General features: G+C 40.7%; 3 protein-coding genes and 1 long non-coding RNA gene across 5 annotated transcripts; 2 read left to right on the forward strand and 2 right to left on the reverse strand.

Annotated features, from left to right (window-relative positions):
* The first annotated feature begins 456 nt into the window (after positions 1-456).
* ormdl1 (ORMDL sphingolipid biosynthesis regulator 1) lies at positions 457-7,497 on the forward strand. 2 transcript variants are annotated; one of them, XM_035773211.2, is made up of 4 exons: positions 457-603; positions 4,900-5,080; positions 5,877-6,028; positions 6,332-7,497. In XM_035773211.2, exons 2-4 carry the CDS (start codon positions 4,907-4,909, stop codon positions 6,465-6,467), a joined length of 462 nt encoding a protein of 153 aa, XP_035629104.1. In that variant the 5' UTR covers positions 457-603; positions 4,900-4,906; the 3' UTR covers positions 6,468-7,497. The 2 variants fall into 2 exon arrangements, with proteins under 2 accessions (XP_035629104.1, XP_035629105.1); XM_035773212.1 differs by having other exon boundaries at positions 500-595.
* A 172-nt stretch (positions 7,498-7,669) lies between these two features.
* adat3 (adenosine deaminase tRNA specific 3) lies at positions 7,670-9,721 on the reverse strand. The gene is given in 6 exon segments (XM_052523309.1): positions 7,670-7,740; positions 7,743-7,830; positions 7,832-7,966; positions 8,052-8,345; positions 9,435-9,553; positions 9,673-9,721. Coding segments are annotated over 6 exon segments (756 nt in total).
* Positions 9,722-9,791: 70 nt separating this feature from the next.
* On the reverse strand, positions 9,792-13,670 carry LOC118385952 (uncharacterized). Its single transcript, XR_004826129.2, has 4 exons — positions 13,599-13,670; positions 12,508-12,596; positions 11,003-12,167; positions 9,792-10,868 (listed from the first exon to the last, which is right to left on the reverse strand). It is a non-coding gene; the product is annotated as an uncharacterized LOC118385952 (long non-coding RNA).
* On the forward strand, positions 13,419-19,679 carry osgepl1 (O-sialoglycoprotein endopeptidase-like 1). The gene is made up of 7 exons (XM_035773217.2): positions 13,419-13,961; positions 14,102-14,489; positions 14,573-14,777; positions 15,151-15,299; positions 16,565-16,695; positions 19,393-19,464; positions 19,534-19,679. The coding sequence occupies exons 1-7, from the start codon at positions 13,756-13,758 to the stop codon at positions 19,616-19,618; spliced, it is 1,236 nt and encodes a 411-aa protein (XP_035629110.1). The 5' UTR covers positions 13,419-13,755; the 3' UTR covers positions 19,619-19,679.
* The last annotated feature ends 9 nt before the right edge of the window (positions 19,680-19,688 follow it).

The raw sequence follows: 19,688 nt of genomic DNA on the forward strand, positions 1-19,688 counted from the left end.
AATATTATACAGACCCTACTGTGTAATCCCAACCCCACCTTTACTTCGGCACATAATTTTTTTTTTCTCTATAAACCAATATGTAATTTATAGACAGACCCAAAGTGTATTGCATTGGGACCAATGGAGTGAGTGGAGTAGAAAGTGCTGATGGGTATTTAGACCTCAGTCTCCATGAAATAACTGCATATATAGATACTACAGACCCAACTAAGTATTCCCAACCCCACTTTTACCTCAGCACATAGAATCGTTTTTTCTCTACACCCCAATGTTTTGAACATACCAAACTGAACATTGTATTTTTCGAGAGTGGTCTTATTTTTTATTTTATTTAGGAGCATATTTGTATAATTGTTTCCATAAAGTTGTCTTTGCATTTGCTTATGCGCTCAATAAAAAATGACATTGATTCAAATGTAATATCTTTGAATGAGTTATCCACATTGCAATGTTTTGAAAGGCTGGCTTTTATTTTTTTTAGGATTCCTAATTGCAACTCAAAAGTGACGTCATCGTTTGTGCAGCTGGTGAAGGGGAGCTTTTGGCCTTCTGTCGTTCTTACTGCCACGTTTAAAAACCGATTCATAACAAGGTACTCCAGTAAGTACATGACAATATCTGTGTTGACTGTTTGGTAAAATATTTGATAACACTATTGATATGCAAATATTGTGACTTATGTATTGCTATTTTCACGAAAAAATAGCTAGCTAGCAAGTTAGCAATTCAACTGGTGTTGTTTCAAGCATACAATACTTCACTTGACTTGTTGAAAGGAGCTGGAGCTTGGCTGTTGGCTAAAGTAAGCTAGCTACTTAGTTTCCAGCGGAATCGTTAGCTGGCACTTAAAGACATGTGAAAGTAATGGTAGATACCTAGCTAATGTTAGCTAGTGCGGCTAAGCTAACTAGAAATTAGCCATTGATCGTGACTCTCAGTTCCATTGCATTAAACATAAGTCATTGGATGAAGGCATCTTCTGTACGGGGGCGTTTTGTTAAAAGCCCCGACGCTCGGTCTGAACATTTTCACGCATGGCTTGAAGCATAAGGATCTTATCTTTCATATCAGTGAGAACCTTTTTGTTTTTTGAAAAGTATTTAAGTGGATATACACATTTGTATAGGGTTAGTGTTCCCACATGGCCATATCTCCATGTTATGGAAAACAGATGGAAGACAGGCACCACCTGTGCTAATTCGCTATATAACGTTAGCATGATCGGGTGGAGGCACCCATAGCTGTATGGATCTGTGCTAAACAGCTACAATATCTTATTTTATTTGAAGGATTTTGTTTATCGCCGATGAAAGATGAGGGACATGTATACACCTATATAATACATAAGACTTAATATGTTTATGGATTTTTTCTTTATATATATATTTTTAAGAATGCATAAAAACCACCCCTTAGTACCGCAGATTACATTGCATCTAATCCCAGCCTATTGCACCAATCTACAACGGGAAGATGTGGTCAGAAAATGGGAGAATGATGCCAGTGAGGGCTGCTTTGACTGTGCAGACTGGAGTGTGTTCAGAGGGAGCAAGTCTTGAGGCCACAAATTCTGTGAGGATATTATTGTTCCTTCCAAAACGTAAAAGTTTTCTAACAAAAAACTCATGATCACAAAGGATCTGAAAAGAAAATAGCATTTACCACTGGCAACAAGATTGAAGGTAAACTAATTCAATCCAAATTAACTAAGCAGATGAAACGGGCCAAGAGAGTGTACAAGGATAAGGTGGAAAGGCTCTTTCAGGAAGGTAAAGCCAGAGGTGCTTGGAGAGTGTGAAAATACTGGCAGGCCTTAACAACACCCAACTGTCCCCTGCTCCAAAATAAAAATATTTTGTTGACTTTGCAGAGAAACTCACGTTTTTTTGTTTTGTAGATTTTACCAATATGACTTTGCAATGGAAAAGAAGGAGCTGAACTCTGACCTAACATGTCACACTGTAACAAATGTTGAGCTTCAACCAAAAGATGAAGATGCTGTATTTTAAAAGGATAAAGTACCATGGCCAGACAACATTAGTGGTTGCCTACACTCAAGTTTGCTTACAAGCGGCACAGGGGTGTTGATGATGCAGTTCAGTCCCTACTGCACTGTGCCTACACCCACTTGGAGAAACCCAAGACATGCTTCAGAATGGTATTTGTGGATTTCTCGAGTGCCTTTTAATATAGTCCTCACTTAATGGGTTAAAAGCTCCAGAACATGAATGTCAATCTACATCTGATTCTCTGGGTCCTCTCCTTTCTGGTCAGATTCAATTGTCTCATTGCAGCTTGTCCAGAACCATCTTTACAGAATCACCACAAGGCTCCGTCATCTCACCTGTTTTTGGAGCTCAGACCCAGAGATGATGTTCATCAAGTATTCAGATGACACAGTAATTATGGACACAGCAGGCAACTCAGAAGGGCACCTCGAGGCTGAAATGGACATGTTTTTACTGTGGTGTATACAGAACTACCTGGACCTCAATGCAACCAAAACCAAAGACCTGGTCATTGACTACAGAAGAGACCAACCTACCATCCCCACCACTGGGGATGAACAGACAGATCATTGAGGGAGTGGAGGACTACAAATTCCTAGGAACCATCATTGGCAACAAGTTAGCTCTCCGACAAAAGAAACATTGAACACATTCACTCAATGTCAACAATGTCTGTTATTTATACGGAAATGGAGAAAGTTTAATGTACAATCAATCCTCCAAGCATTCTAAAAAAGGATTACATAACCCCCCTTCAAATCTACACACAATACCCCATAATGACAAAGCAAAAACAGGTTTTTAGACATTTTTGCAAACCTATTAAAAACAAAGATACCTTATTTACATAAGTATTCAGACCCTTTGCTATGAGACTTGAATTTGAGCTCAGGTGCATCCTCTTTCCATTGATCATCCTTGAGCTGTTTCTACAACTTGATTGGAGTCTACCTGTGGTAAATTCAATTGATTGGACATGATTTGGAAAGGCACACACCTGTCTATATAAAGTCCCACAGTTGACGGTGCATGTCAGAGCAACAACCAAGCCATGAGGTCAAAGGAATTTTCCGCAGAGCTCCGAGACAGGATTGTGTCGAGGCACAGATTTGGGGAAGGGTACTAAATCTTGGTCCCGGGAGGTGACCAAGAACCCCATGGTCACTCTGACAGAGCTCCAGAGTTCCTCTGTGAGGATGGGATAAACTTCCAGAAGGACAACCATCTCTGCAGCACTCTACCAATCAGGCCTTTATGGTAGAGTGCCAGACGGAAGCCACTCCTCAGTAAAATACACATGACAGCCCGCTTGGAGTTTGGCAAAAGGCACCTGAAGACTCTCAGACCATGAGAAACAAGATTCTCTGGTCTGATGAAACAAAGATTGAACTCTTTGACCTGAGTGCCAAGCGTCACGTCTGGAGGAAACCTGACACCATCCTTACGGTGAAGCATGGTGGTGGCAGCAATCATGCTGTGGGGATGTTATTCAGCGACAGGGACTGGGTGACTAGTCAGGATCGGGGGAAAGATGAACGGAGCACAGTACAGAGATCCTTGACGAAAACCTGCTCCAGAGCGCTCAGGACCTCTGACTGGGGGCGAAGGTTCATCCCCCAACAGGACAATGACCCTAAGCACACAGCCAAGACAACGCTGGAGTGGCTTCGGAACAAGTCTCTGAACGTTCTTGAGTGGCCCAGCCAGACTTGAACCCGGTTAAACATCTTTGGAGAGACCTGAAAATAGCTGTGCAATCAATGCTCCAACCTAACAGAGCTTGAGAGGATCTGCAGAGAATGGGAGAAACTCTCCAAATACAGGTGTGCCAAGCTTGTAGCGTCATACCCAAGAAGAATCAAGGCTTTAATCACTGCCAAAGGTGCTTCTACAAAGTACTGAGTAAATGGTCTGAATACTTGTGTTAATGTGATTTCAGTTTATTTTTATACATTTGCAGAGAGAAAAAAATATGCTGTTTTTGATTTGTCATTATGAAGTATTGTGCGTAGATTGAGGGGAAAAAATACAATTGAATCAATTTTGGAACAGGGCTGTAAATGTAACAACTTGAAAAAAGTAAAGGGGTCTGAATCATTTATGAATGCACTGTATATGCTTTATAGAGTCCATCTTTGCCTTTTAATATTACGGATTTTAGGGAACGTTTTAGGGAATATTGTTTGGTGCTCTAGGGAACAGATCAGATTCCATTTAACAGGGTAATAAGAATCAGTGGGAAGGTCATCAGAGCAAGCAAGTGTCTGCCATAGCATTGTTGCTGCACTTTTCAAATGAAAAGCCTCCGTGCAGCTGCTTTTGAATGCATGACCCTCATGGGACATTTGCAAGTGAATAGGTTGGTTTCCCCTTTAATGCTTGAAAGTGAAAATGCTACACACTTTCTGCAAATGGCTGAGATGCCAGCAAACCCTATTCCAAGCATACTGGTATATAAACAAGGATAGCTACTTGCCCACAGTTACGTTTTTCGACATCTTGAGAAATCTGAGAATTTATGACGAAACTTCAAACTTTAAATCTCAAGCCAACCAATGGTCTGAAAAGCAACTCTCAGACAATTTAAAGTCCAAATAGGTTACAATATGTCATGTTGTGGAAAGCGTAATTTTAATGATTTGTCTGAAAACGACAGCAAGAGGTATTGTTGTGCAAGAAAGGTGAAAGTGTACTACATAGCCTAAGCAGATCATGTTCATTTTATTTGCGTAATTTATCCTGTACCTGCAGGCTATGAACTTTGTGTATTGCAGTAGTAATTGGCTCCCTGTTGGGATAATTTATGAGTGACACATTTTTGTGATGTTTTCAAAGGAATAAGGTGTATTCATCAGTAACACAATCCTCATACTCCTCTTGTTCACAGAAACAAAATGAATGTTGGCGTAGCGCACAGTGAGGTGAACCCCAACACTCGGGTCATGAACAGTCGAGGGATCTGGCTCACCTATGCCCTCGGTGTTGGAATGCTTCACATTGTGCTCTTGAGCATACCCTTCTTCAGTGTACCTGTGGTGTGGACTCTCACAAATGTTATACACAATTTTGTAAGTCATTTATCTTCTCACGCTTTATCACCAGTTTGTTCTTCTTACTTTCAGCCATATCATGGTAAACCCCCCCTTCCTTCAAAGTTGTTGCCTAGACAATTGTTGCTTCCTCATTGCACTGGCCTCTCATTGTTCCTTGCACAATCTGTTGAATAAAGAAACAAGGTCACTGACATGACAACTCACTAAGTTTAACTGTTGTCCCCATATTGGAAAAGTCTTCTGTATCATGGCCCTAAGGAAGGCCATTAAAAGGGAACCACAATATCCTGCTATTTCAGTTCAGCAGCTTATTGTTTACTGTATCTTTCGCTTGCCATTAACTGCTAATTCAGCTGGTATATGAAGACTTCACAGACCCTGTTATTTAATAGAATGAAGCATTCTCTTTCAAATGACCTGATGTTCTCAGTGCCAAGTGTTGTAAAGGAACGTAGGAAGTGAATAACCAGAATATACTCACTCCAATGTCCCACGTATGACCTAGTAGTTCAAAGTATCAGTTGAGGTAATTGTGAGAGGCTTTGGTCAGCTTTGCACCAGTAAGCAGATTTCACACGCACTCCGCTTCTTAGCATAAATACAGTTCCGATTCGATCCCAGCTCATTCCAAGGAAGGATGAATTCAAATAAACATTTTATTTTAATGAACCAAAAGGACATGTAGTTGTGCTGCAACATCTACCCTCAGTCTCAGGCACCATTTGCTACTTTATGATTAGTTTGTCTTGTCTTAGTGGACTGTCTCTCGTCATCAAGATTTGGACTCATTCACTGTGTGTCTGTCTTGCAGGGGATGTATGTCTTCATGCATGCAGTGAAAGGCACTCCGTTTGAGACCCCAGACCAAGGCAAAGCCCGGCTTCTGACACATTGGGAACAGTTGGACTACGGCGTGCAGTTCACATCATCCAGAAAATTCTTCACCATCTCCCCAATCATTTTGTACGTCGCCACCCATCATTTAGAACAAGAGGTTACATTTTTGTCCATTGGCTTTAGATACCCATTTTTGCATCCAATGCAGAAATAATTGCAAACTGTATGGGATGGTTTCCCGGACATAGATCAATCCTAGTCCTGGACTGAAAACCACTTAAATCCTCCATTGAGAATGTGTTTTGGTCCAGGATAGGCTTAATCTGTGTCTGGGAAACCGGCCCTATAAATTCCAACTGTTGACCATGTTGCAGAGCTTTTTTTAACGGACACATTTGCTAACTTGTCTTATTTGTTTTCTCCCCCTAGATATTTTCTTGCAAGTTTCTACACGAAGTACGACACTACACACTTTGTCATAAACACTGCCTCCCTTTTGAGTGTGCTGATCCCCAAATTGCCACAACTACACGGAGTCCGCATCTTTGGCATCAACAAGTATTAAGCTGAGTGTTGAGAGTCAGTGGTGTGACAAACTCTCAAAGGAGCTATTGGTTCATAGCAAGATGAATAGTTAACCCTATTTACTCTGTACCACTGGAGTTTGTACTGAGCAGTTTTGTACGGTATGTGTAATTGTCACTCATTGTTTAGATACGCCAGGTTAAACTATAGTGGGAGACTTGGAGAGCGACGATAATTCCATGTGCATTACTAACTTAAGTAAATATTTAATTATTATTATTTTTAATCTACATAGACCTGGGCTGGCCCATGTTTAAAAAGTGGAGCTTTTTTTGTTCTGATTTTGTTTGCCCTCACTTCACACAGTGACAACGATTGCGTTCCTCCTTGTTACAATAAATGTTTCTCATCGTAACTGAAAGCCTTGGAAATATCAGATGCATTTTTAAAGATCATTTCTCCATAAAAGTAGGAGCCTATGGTTCAATGTTTGACACTTATTTTTTTAGATGGGTTATCATTGCTGAAAAGAACTGAACAATATGAAATACATTGTGTATGATTTCCTTGGTATATGAATAATTTCTCATTGTTACTCGGTTATATAGGGCAGGCATTTTTTTTCAGTGTATATAGTTGTATGTATAGGTTAATGTCTTTCTTGATTTTTCATAAGATGTGTTGTCAGATGAAAGTGTTTACTGAGACGGGTCTACGGTTTGCCTATGTACCTATATTCATGTAGCTGTACTTGTTTAGGAGATCTCCTGAATGGTATTACCAAGGCAGCTAGTCCTGTTCTGTTTGGTCATGGCTTATCCACGGTATTCTTGGAGCTTTGTCAGCCCCTGTATCTAACATCATTAAAACATTTGTGCCCTTAAAAGCTGTGTGTATGTCTTAACTGGCTAAATTTATTGAGGGAAATGGATGGAAACCCATATTTTGACATGCACTGACTACAGTGGGAGATGAGCATAAAAACAAGCTGTGAATGCTTTTAAGTGATGTCACAGTGACAAAAGCTTTGTTTAAAATGAAATGCAATAAAGTAAAACAATTTATGTAATCCAAAATGTCGTTACACCTTGATCTTATTCCTAAACCGTGTGTGCATAGTAATCTGACATGTGAGACTATCCAATTATAAAGGTAGAGCATTCCTGTAACAATTATGTGAACCTTAGGAATCAATTTTGGTACTGTTGGCTCAACTCCTTTGAAAACCTCAAAGCGGTGAGTCTATTTTTGAGCATCAATTTTATATTTAGTCCCAAATGCCACATCGGTAGAGGCTGTTCCATAGAAGACTTCCTGGACTGGACTAGCAGTGTACAAGGCTCTCAAATACAAGGCTCTCAAGTTACATACAGGTTGTTCCCGGTGCAGATGTACGGCTGACCTCTCCTCTGCACTGTCCTTGTCCCGCAGGACCCCACAGGTTGGCATGGTGGTGGCGCCATGTATTTCAGAGGGTGAAGAGTCGGGCAAAACAAACTGGCAGGAGGGGTACTTATCATGGGTGTAGGCCCCACCACGCTGCCCACGTGCCACAAGGTCAATGCAGACCATGACAGCGTGATTGTAAGTGGGTGAACGCCTTTCCAGCAGCAACTATCCTCACTGCCTCTGGCTCAACGACTGCAGCCCCCACGCCTCTCTCCTGCCCTGCTCTTGCTGCAGCCACAGCAGCCATGTAGTCCTGCATCTTGGCTTTCGTAGAGGAGGTGAACAGCTGGCCTTTTAGTGCCACCGTCACTTGCTTGTCCTCATAATAGGAGGTGGGGCAGTGTTTCCTGGCCTGCTCAAACTTTGATCTGATCAAAGGCGGGCATGCTGGTGTCTTGACCAGGAAAAGGTCCCCTAGACCTCCATAGTTTATTATACCTGAGGGCGACAGATCAGATATGTGCATGTCCTTACTGCCGTCAAAGTCTGGTGCATCATTGGCAAGGCATATAATGATCTCCTTCTTTCCCCCTTCTGATGACCAGGTGGCGAATCGCATCTCTGCATGTCTGGCAGACATATCAGTGTGGATGACGGATCACCACCTCAAGCTGAACCTCGGCAAGACGGAGCTGCTCTTCCTTCCGGGGAAGGACTGCCCGTTCCATGATCTCGCCATCACGGTTGACAACGCCATTGTGTCCTCCTCCCAGAGCGCTAAGAACCTTGGCGTGATCCTGGACAACACCCTGTCGTTCTCAACTAACATCAAGGCGGTGGCCCGTTCCTGTAGGTTCATGCTCTACAACATCCGCAGAGTACGACCCTGCCTCACACAGGAAGCGGCGCAGGTCCTAATCCAGGCACTTGTCATCTCCCGTCTGGATTACTGCAACTCGCTGTTGGCTGGGCTCCCTGCCTGTGCCATTAAACCCTACAACTTATCCAGAACGCCGCAGCCCGTCTGGTGTTCAACCTTCCCAAGTTCTCTCACGTCACCCCGCTCCTCCGCTCTCTCCACTGGCTTCCAGTTGAAGCTCGCATCCGCTACAAGACCATGGTGCTTGCCTACGGAGCTGTGAGGGGAACGGCACCTCAGTACCTCCAGGCTCTGATCAGGCCCTACACCCAAACAAGGGCACTGCGTTCATCCACCTCTGGCCTGCTCGCCTCCCTACCACTGAGGAAGTACAGTTCCCGCTCAGCCCAGTCAAAACTGTTCGCTGCTCTGGCTCCCCAATGGTGGAACAAACTCCCTCACGACGCCAGGACAGCGGAGTCAATCACCACCTTCCGGAGACACCTGAAACCCCACCTCTTTAAGGAATACCTAGGATAGGATAAAGTAATCCTTCTCACCCCCCTTAAAAGATTTAGATGCACTATTGTAAAGTGGCTGTTCCACTGGATGTCATAAGGTGAATGCACCAATTTGTAAGTCGCTCTGGATAAGAGCGTCTGCTAAATGACTTAAATGTAAATGTAATATCTCCAGAGGGTGAGGGTTGCCCTTATCCTTGCATGCCCCGTACTCTCTTGATGTGCGTCAGTTCGTGGCTAACTCCTTTATCAAACGAGAGGTTTCTTTCTTGTTGACGATGGGAGCTGCAAAGGCCTCAATTAGCTCAGTGTCATGTGAGTGAACGTTGGACAGCACAGGATAAGCGACCCAGGAGTCTATGTCACACTCAGATTATTTGATGCGTTTGGACTGTGGCTCCATTTCACATAGTACCTGTGATAAAGATTTTCAACCACAAATCTGGCCAAAGAACTCGGATCCAGATGATGTTTACATAAAATGGGTGATTCTGCAACTTTGGGCACTTTGGCCAAGGTAAACATATTCAAACACCATTTTACCAGCATTTTAATTGTCTTTGATTTGTCTAGAAACAATATCTGAAAACGGCTGCATTTGTACTATTTTTGTCATTTTTCCCAGACAGCCAGACAAATGTAATTTGCATCATTAATCATCCATTTTAGTTAAAAATAAGTTCATTTCATTTAATACATTTCTTATGTGTACATGAACTTGTATTGAATATGATTTTTAGTGATTAAGGTTTTCCTAAAATGAATAATTCAACACGACGCCTGAATGTATAAACTCGCCTTGGTGACAGCTGAAAACATTTATGAAAAATAAGATATTTCCACCCAACCTTTTTGTGAGATTATGTTAACAACCATATGATTTCCCTATCTAAAACAAATCAATCAATGTAAATGATCAATCAATGTAAATTATACATATACTCATTTATTCAGAAATATGTGTTGTGGTCTATGTAAAAAAATTAACGTAGGAAAACAATATTTTATTGCTAACATTTTGAACCACAACCATTGTTTAAACATTTAAATAATAAAAGACAAAGTAAGATTCTAAAACACTGGAACTAGCACCTTTTTAACATAAGAACAATGTTTGGTCTTTGACTACACTTAGATGCAACAACTAGAACTTCCAGCACCTATATATTGAGGGAAAAGTTAATTGAGAGCTGCACATGTTTTATTTAATGCATGATTTTATGTCCTGCTTTGTACTGTATATGAGTATCTAAGGCTTAGAAATAGGGCCACGTTCCTCTCAGACCAACCATCCAGCTCCATGTACCTCTTGGTCACGAGGTCGGGTTCAGGTCCAAGCACATGCTGTGGTCTGTACCATATGATGTTGTCACTCATCGGCCCCCCAAAAAACGGTTGGGGCCAACGCGACTCATGGTTTTAACAAGAGCACCACTCTCTGTGTGAACGTCTTGCACGATGCCAGGGTAAACGTCCTGATCACACTCCACCCCACACCACTTTCCAATCAATGCTTCACTTAGATCTTCAACGGGCTGGAATGCACTGTGAGATGTGTTGGATTTTCCATCTTGGTCTGCCTCTATTTTTTCAAACAGAGTCAGTCTGTGGAGTGCAGTGATGTGGAAAGGAACAGAAGCAACTGAGTATCCTCGGGACTGTCGCTGACGATCTGGAAAAAATAATTTCTAAAAGTTATGCACATTCAACATATGTAATGATAGCATAGTCTAGTGATACATAGTGTAGTGATAATGTTTGTATGACAAATGGAAGATTTGACATAGAATAACCCACAACTATTACCTGGTGTATCTTCATTGTCCTACAGATTGTCTCCAGGTGATCTGGTGGGAGGGCCTCCATGCTCTTTATCGCCTTTGAGATATATAACAGCCGACTGCTGTGATACTGTAGTTTGTCCGCCATGAACTGGAGGTTGCCGTAGGTTTTGCAGAGGCATGTGTCCCTATCCTGGACTATTAGCTTGACAACCCAAAAAGGACGTATTTTGCAGAATGCATAGTAGGAAAAGGTTCTGAATTATGCCATTAAAGAAGCGCTTCTGCTTTTTCTTATTTTTTCTTCCTAGTGTGTCCTTTTCCCCTTTTGTTGCTCTACTGTTGTCATCGCGTTCATAAAATCAAGTGATTTTCTCTTCTGTGGCTGTGCTAATTATGTTACACTGCTTTTTCCTGGAGTATTGAAGACTTGTTGACCTGTTTTCATTTGCCCTCATTGCTTTTGCTGAAAATTCAAATGATCCGTTTGCGGCTTTGACCAGGCCATATTTTCTCAGGATGTTGCCTCTAAGCATTTTTTAAGCCAGTTGTTTGTCCTTGGCAATGCACATTTTTTAAATATTTTTGCTTTAACTCTGCAATGATGGCATTTTGAAACAATAAAATAAAGTCCATCTCAAGTTCTTTGGAGTTCCCTTCAGTTCCCTTTCTTGTTGTCTTTGGGGAATCTTTCAACCCATTTTCTTCATCAGTTTTTCTCAGCTTTCTGTAATGCATTATCAAGTTTGACATTGTCATGCAAAGATCTGTGTATGTTTTTGGATGACCCCTTCAAACCTTTTTACTTCCAGCAAGTATTTGACTTCTCATTCCTGTTGCAGACGATGAGGAAGGGGTATCAGGGTGTGCATCAGGGGCAGGTATGTTGGCCTCATGTTCTGGCTGCAAGTCATGTGGTGACTGAGGTGTTGTGTTGCATGCCTGATAGGTAGGTCTCCATTGCAACTGCTCTCTTTCAAGCCTGCCTGTCTTCTATTCCGTTGGTTGCATTTCCATTGCCTTCTCTTGCTTCTTTTTTCTGGCTTTGTCAGCTCAGAGATAGATTTCACTTCTCCTTTCTCCTTTTTCTTCCAGCATCTCTCCCTGTCTTATTGCGAATGTTCCTGGTATCATATAGGATATTTTTTTTGTCATGTCTTCGACTTCTGTGCTGTTTTATGTGGCATCTTCTAAAAACAAAGAAAAATACACACCTTGGAGAATTTTCGAGATTAAACTAATTTAAAACAGGATTACATAAGCCTAAAGTTTAAAACGAATAAGAGAATGTTATTTGTCATTTCCACCACTGTTAAGTTTGTAATAGAAATGACTGATGGAAATGATTCTACAGTCTTTGGAGAAAAACTGGCTGCTTAGCATGCTTTCGCTAGTATTACAGCTAGCATATAGTTTACACTAAATACATAAAATATAAAAAGAAAATATAAATATAGATTTTTTTTTTTACTTATAGCCTGTTTGGAAATGACTGACAATAAAAATATTCTCTATACAAGCAATATTTACCTAGATTTTTCTTCAACATCTGGAACAACTGCAAGCTGCAGCCATGTGCTTCAGTGTCACAATACTTTTCCATGGTAACTAAATGAAGTCTTTTGAAAAAACTTTATTAATGAGGAATTTGTCCTCAGTGTAGGAAATTACACAACTACCAAAGGACAGGTATATTTTGTGTAAAAAAAAATATATATATATAAAAGGGCATACTCATAATAAATATTGATATACATTTCATTTCATTAACTCTTTCACTAGTAGATAACATTAATAATTACACATTATACAATGTTTTCCCATTGAAAAACATAGTAGAAGCTCAACATTCTGGGTCAGGACAAGGGCAAAAGTGAAATGTAGGTATAAAATACATTTGAAAATATACTAAAATTCTTGATAGAGAGGTGTTAAAAAAGAATGGGGTGATTGTCGTGTGAACTTAGCATATAAAGAATTTAAAAATAAAACATTCCCCGAGGACATAGAAGTGCCCGTAGTTGCAAAATCATCCAAATAAGATAAACATTGGATGCAGTGCCGAAAAGATGTGAGGATACTTTAACATCAGACGAACAAAATACAACAAGTACACATTTTCAATTCCTATCGCATATTGATTGCCGAATTAAATGTGCCTTGTTGACCAGCTTTGATTAGAGCTGTAAAAAGTGACATTTCATCCAACATTTCCGTAAATGCTTGTTGGTGTCCAACTGCATATAATTTCCCCCTGAAACAAAGGTTATCACTATTCAGAGAGACCCACAGTTTTGTTTTCTAGGTTAATAAAAAAAAGTAGTTATTTAATTCAAACATATTCCCGTCGATATCCGCAAAACATTTTAAAATGTTCTTTCACATTTTCAACTCGGAATAATGTAACTGCATCTAACTAGAAAACGATTTGATGTTTCATGGAGGAATTGTTTACATGTGACACAAGCTCCTCAGAAGTACAAGCGTGAGGTCGTGGAGCTCCGCACCAAAATATTCAGCACCGCAATTTTAGCTTTTGCGACAAATGCAAACGTATTTAATTGTCACTGACAGTGGCATTGTCGTGAGACTTAAAATCAAGTTATTAATGAATTACATACCTTTAGAAAATACTAATAGACCATCGTAATGGTCCCTGGTAGCATAGCTATTTTCCTCGCCTCTTGCGAATCTCTACGGATAGCGGTGCTTACCAAATTTCAGTAATTTAAGCATGTATTTTGGCTAGTGCAGGAAAATCGGGTTTAGTGAAATAAAATGTTTGCATATAAAGCTTCGGCTCAACAAGGCACACGTATGTTTAGAGCCAAGACTTTAAGCAAAATTGCTTTTAGAAGAAAAATGAGTTCCAGGCTTGTTCTCGGCATTGAGACGAGCTGTGACGAGACAGGTGCGGCTGTAATGGATGAAACAGGCTTAATCCTTGGAGAATCTCTTCATTCACAAAAAGAGGTGCACATGAAGTGGGTACAATCTTGTATTTTTTTCATGTTCATTCAACAAAAGTGATTGTCTTATTTATCAGTGCAATGCCCCCCTTGGTCAAGAATCAAGATAAAACCTTGCAAAGGACATCATGTTCTCCATTTGTATTTGATTGTAGGACTGGTGGGATTATTCCCACTGTTGCCCAGCGGCTCCACAGAGAGAACATAGGCCGCGTCGTCCAGGAGGCCATGGAGAGGAGTGGCGTCACCCAGAGTCAACTGTCTGCTGTAGCCACCACAGTGAAGCCGGGCCTGGCCCTGAGTCTGGGGATAGGCCTGCACTTTAGCCTGAACTTTGTAAAGCTACACCAGAAGCCCTTCATCCCCATCCACCACATGGAGGCCCATGCCCTGACAGTCAGGATGCTCCAGCCTGTAGTATTCCCCTTCCTCGTCCTCCTAGTCTCCGGAGGTCACTCTCTCTTGGCTCTGGCCAGAGGAATCGATGACTTTCTTCTCCTGGGTCAAACACTGGATGAAGCTCCAGGGGACACTATGGACAAGGTCAAGAGTATAACTTTAGAAAACACTTAAAGAGGCCTGGGGGTTTTCTTGGCCTTGAATTTGTGACATTTGTGTGTTCACAGGTGGCAAGACGTTTGTCACTCATCAAACACCCAAAGTGCTCCATGATAAGTGGGGGTCAAGCAATAGAGATTCTGGCTCGAGATGGAGACAGGTTGAAGTTTCTCTTCAAGTCACCAATGGGAGCGCACTATGACTGTAACTTCTCATTTGCTGGTCTGCGAAATCAGGTGACGATGTCAATACAGAAAAAAGAGAAAGAGGAAGGTAATAAATAATTCATAAAGATATAATATGCATTTATGTCATAACCTTTCCTTAATCAACTAATAGAATCAGTTCACTTAAATTAAAGGACAATTCCACCCAAAAAACAATCTTTTGGTATTTGTTTCATTAGTCCATTGTTGATATCGGCCCAACATGTTTTGCATGTCAGCCAGCCATCAAGGTTTCGAGATGTATAACTTTCAAAATACAGAAATCCCAGCTATATTTCTTTATTTTGAAAGTTATATCTTGATCCTTGATTTCTGATATGGAAAACATTTTGGGACTATATCAACAATGGACTAATGAAACAAATACCAAAAGACAAGTTTTGTGTGAAAATGCACCTACATGTTTTTTTTCATCCAAGGTGTGGAGCAGGGAACTTTGTTGTCATGTGTTAATGACATAGCTGCTGCTACGCAGCACACAGTGGCCTCTCACATTGCTAAGCGCACACATCGTGCCATTTTGTTCTGTAAGGCCAAAGACCTTCTGCCTTCCTGCAATCCAACACTGGTGAGTGAAATCCAATCATTGGATAGGGGTTTTCACAGCTATCAAGATGATCTAATCCACAATATTGCATTGAATTATCTCCTTCAGAAAGTATTCACACCCCATGACTTTTTCCACTTTGTTGTGGATTTAATTGTCATTTTTTTGTCAACGATCTACATAAAATACTCTGTCAAAGTGGAAGAAGAAATACTAACATTTGTAAAAACAATGAACAAGAATAAAGCACTAATATACACTGAGTAAACAAAACATTAAGAACACCTGCTCTTTCCATGACATAGAATCCAGGCGAAAGCTATCCCTTATTGATGTCTCTTGTTAAATCCACTTCAAATCAGTGTAGATGAAGGGGAGGAGATAGGTTAAAGAAGTATGTTTAAGCCTTGAGACAATTGAGACATGGATTGTGTGTGTGTGTGTGCGCGCCATTCAGAGGGTGAATGGGCAATAAAAAATATTTCATTGCCTTTGAACAGGGTATGGTAGTAGGTGCCAGGTGCACTGGTTTGTGTCAAGAACTACAACGCTGCTGGGTTTTTCACGCTCAACAGTTTCCTGTGTGTGTCAAGGATGTTTCACCACTCAAAGGACTTCCAGTCAACTTGACACAACTGTGAGAAGCATTGAAGTCAATATGGGCCAGCATCCTTGTGGAACGCTTTTGACACCTTGTAAAGTCCTTGCCCCGATGAATTGACGCTGTCTTGAGGCCAAGAGGAACTCAATATTAGGAAGGTGCTCCTACTGTTCGGTATACTCAGTGTACAATGAACTCCAAAAGTTTTGGGGCAGTGACACTTTTTTTTGTTTTGTTTTGGCTCTGTACTCCAACCCTTTGCGAGGCATTGCAAAACCTCCCTGGTCTTTGTGATTGAATCTGTATTTGAAATTCACTGCTCAACTGAGGGACCTTACAGATAATTGTATGTGTGGGGTAGAGAAGAGGTAATCAAATCCTGTTAAACACTATTATTGCGCACAGAGTGAGTCCATGCAACTTGTTAAGCACATGTTTACTCCTGAATTTATATAGGCTTGCATAATTTGTAACAATTTTGAAAAACATAATTCCACTTTGACATTATGGGGTATTATGCGTAGGCCAGTGACACAAAATCTCAATTGAATCCATTTTACATTCCGGCTGTAACACAAAAAAAATTGGAAAAACTCAAGGGGTGTGAATATTTTCTGACGGCACAGTATTTCTACAAACAATTGTATGGTGTCCATACGGTGTCCTAAATGTTTTGCTCTGTTAGGTGGTGTCAGGAGGAGTTGCCAGTAACCAGTACATCCGAAAGATTTTGAAGATTGTCACAGACACCACTGGATTACATTTGCTTTGTCCTCCATCCAAGTTTTGTACTGACAATGGAGTCATGATCGCATGGTATGTAGAAGACTTAGTTATTTTGGTTTTGAAAATATATAGTTAAAGTTTTATTGTCACATGCACAAGTACAGTGAAATGCTTAACTTGCATGCTCTACCCAACCGTGCAGTAATCAATATCAAAATAGTATAACTAATTAAAAAATATATACACACTTACTCATTCAATGGTTTTTCTTTATTTTTACTATTTTCTACGTTGTAGAATAATAGTAAAGACATCAACACTATGAAATAACACATATGGAATCATGTAGGTACCAAAAAAGTGTTCAAACAAATTAAAATATATAGCCACCTTGTAGCCACCTTTTGCCTTGATGATAGCTTGGCACACTCTTGGCATTCTCTCAACCAGCTACACCTGGAATGCTTTTCCAACAGTCTTGAAGGAGTTCCCACATATGCTGAGAACTTGTTGGCTTCTTTTCCTTCACTCTGCAATCCAACTCATCCCAAACCATCTCAATTGGGTTGAGGTCGGGTGATTGTGGAGGCCAGTTCATCTGATGCAGCACTCCCATCACTCTCCTTCTTGGTCAAATAGCCCTTACACAGCCTGGAGGTGTGTTGGGTCATTGTTCTGTTGGGAAGAAAATGATAGGCCATCCCATCTAGTTTGCGCTTAGTAAGACTATCGTCTCACATAGTGCCTTGAATTCTAAATCAGTGTCACCAGCAAAGCACCCCCTCACCATCACACCACCTCCTCCATACTTGTTTGTGTTTCTTGGCCCAAGCAAGTCCATTCTTATTGGTGTCCTTTAGTAGTGGTTTCTTTGCAGCAATTCGACCATGAAGGCCTGATTCATGCAGGCTCCTCTGAACAGTTGATGTTGAGATGTGTCTGTTACTTGAACTCTGAAGCATTTATTTGGGCTGCAATCTGAGGTGCAGTTAACTCTAATGAACTTATCCTCTGCAGCAGAGGTAACTCTGGGTCTTCCTTTCCTGTGGCGGTCCTCTTGTAAGCCAGTTTCAGTGCTTTGTTTTTGGACTGCACTTGAAGAAACTTTCAAAGCTCTTGACATTTTTCACATTGACTGACCTTCATGTAATGGACTGTCGTTTCTCATATTTGAGCTGTTCTTGCCATAATATGAACTTGGTATTTTACCAAATAGGGCTATGTTCTGTATACCATCCCTACCTTGTCACAACACAACTGATTGGCTCAAACGCATTAAGAAAATAAATTAAGGCACACCTGTTAATTGAAATGCATTCCAGGGGCCTCATTTAAAAACGTTGCACAGGCACAAAAGAAGGCGTATATACCACTTTCGAAGCAAACCTTTTGGGATTTATAAAAAACAAACTTGACAGGAGAATGTGCGGTCCTCCACCGACACTTTGACCCATACCTACGCACATAACCTGGAGAAATGAGAAACTGTGACTCTGAAGGCAGAAGGATGAAACTCGAGAAACACTTTGAAATCGATACAATTGTTTAAAATAAATAGAAATATTACCTCACATATTATATATGAAGATTTCCCTGGAGTGCACACGAATAAAAACACACAAGAAACATGATTTAGGATAATAAATACAAACGGAGATATGTTTTTGCAAAATAACCCCTCAAATATGTTGTAGTTTAATCAGGAATCATATTTAATTGGATCTGTAATTATTAAACAATACTTGCATGTTATGAAATGTATTCTCATAAAAAGGTGAATAGTAGGACAAATTACGTTTAAACTGATGCCGTTTACGATGCCTCAGTCGGACAGATACGAGTGCAGTTTCATATATTGTTATCACATGTTCGTTGCCCAGAACTGTCAATGTGATAATGGCCCTGTCATTGTCAGTTACAATCAGGGTAATTACCACACCTGAAGGTGTTAGGCAATTGTGTAGCTTTGACAATCAAAATCATCCGGTACGTCTTGCATGTCCCCCTCCGTCACTACTCCACTCAGGAGGGATTCCCATATAATACTGGCAAGGGGATTGCGATACGGTCTCTCCTTTCCCCCGCAGCACAAACACTTAGCCTTGCACAGACAATGTGCCACACTGTGTCTACCAAACAATATATTTTTTTCCTTGCTTAAACCTCCCCTTCAAGAACTTCCATTTCACACTAGGTGAAATTTATTTTTTTTAGCCTTTCTGTCGCGATTTGCCATCATGCAGTCAGTACGGATGAATATTAGAGGCGTTTCACTATTTATAGGCAACTTTGGGTGTTAAAAGGGTGGGACAAGATGCTCGCTCACGTGCGGCAAATTTCTTGTCGAATGTGAATTATAAAAGAGAAACCCGACGTGGGTGCGCACTGTGTTATAAATCATTATATTTTTGTGCTTAAGCACTTTGTTTTGCCCGTTTTCCTCTGCACAGTTTTGAGGCCCCAGGTGACTACCTCATGAAGCTGGTTGAGAATACCAAGAGTGTGCCAAGCTGTCAAGGCAAAGGGTGTCTACTTTGAAGAATATAAAATATATTTTAATTTGAACACTTTTTTGGTTACAGGATTCCATGTGTGTTGTTTCAGTTTGTCTTCACTATTATTCTACAATGTACAAAATAGTACAAATAAAGAAAAACCCTTGAATGAGTAGGTGTGTCAAATGTTGACTGGTACTCTATATAATAAAGAAAACATGACAAATAAGATATAATACACAGCTTATATATGGCTTTGGAGTCCAGTGCATTCAACCACACTTTATTTCAGGAATGGAGTTGAGAGACTGAGGGAAGGAAAGGGCATCCTGTCCCATACTGAGGAGGTCAACTATGAGCCCAAGTAAGTCAAAAAAAAGATGACTCACTTCAATTGATAACAGTTGTTTAATTGTTGCCCCTTGTGTTCTAGAGCTCCCCTGGGTGTGAACATAACAGCAGAAGTGAAGGAGGCAGCTATCAAACTTCCACCATTAAAGCTGAGGGTTACGGACTGACGTTCACTTATGTACATATCCATATAATTCCTACTATTTACCATTAAACTTTTGAAATACATCCTGGCAG

Source organism: Oncorhynchus keta, chromosome 7 (assembly GCF_023373465.1).
Source record: "Oncorhynchus keta strain PuntledgeMale-10-30-2019 chromosome 7, Oket_V2, whole genome shotgun sequence".
NCBI classification, from domain to species: Eukaryota; Metazoa; Chordata; class Actinopteri; order Salmoniformes; family Salmonidae; genus Oncorhynchus; species Oncorhynchus keta.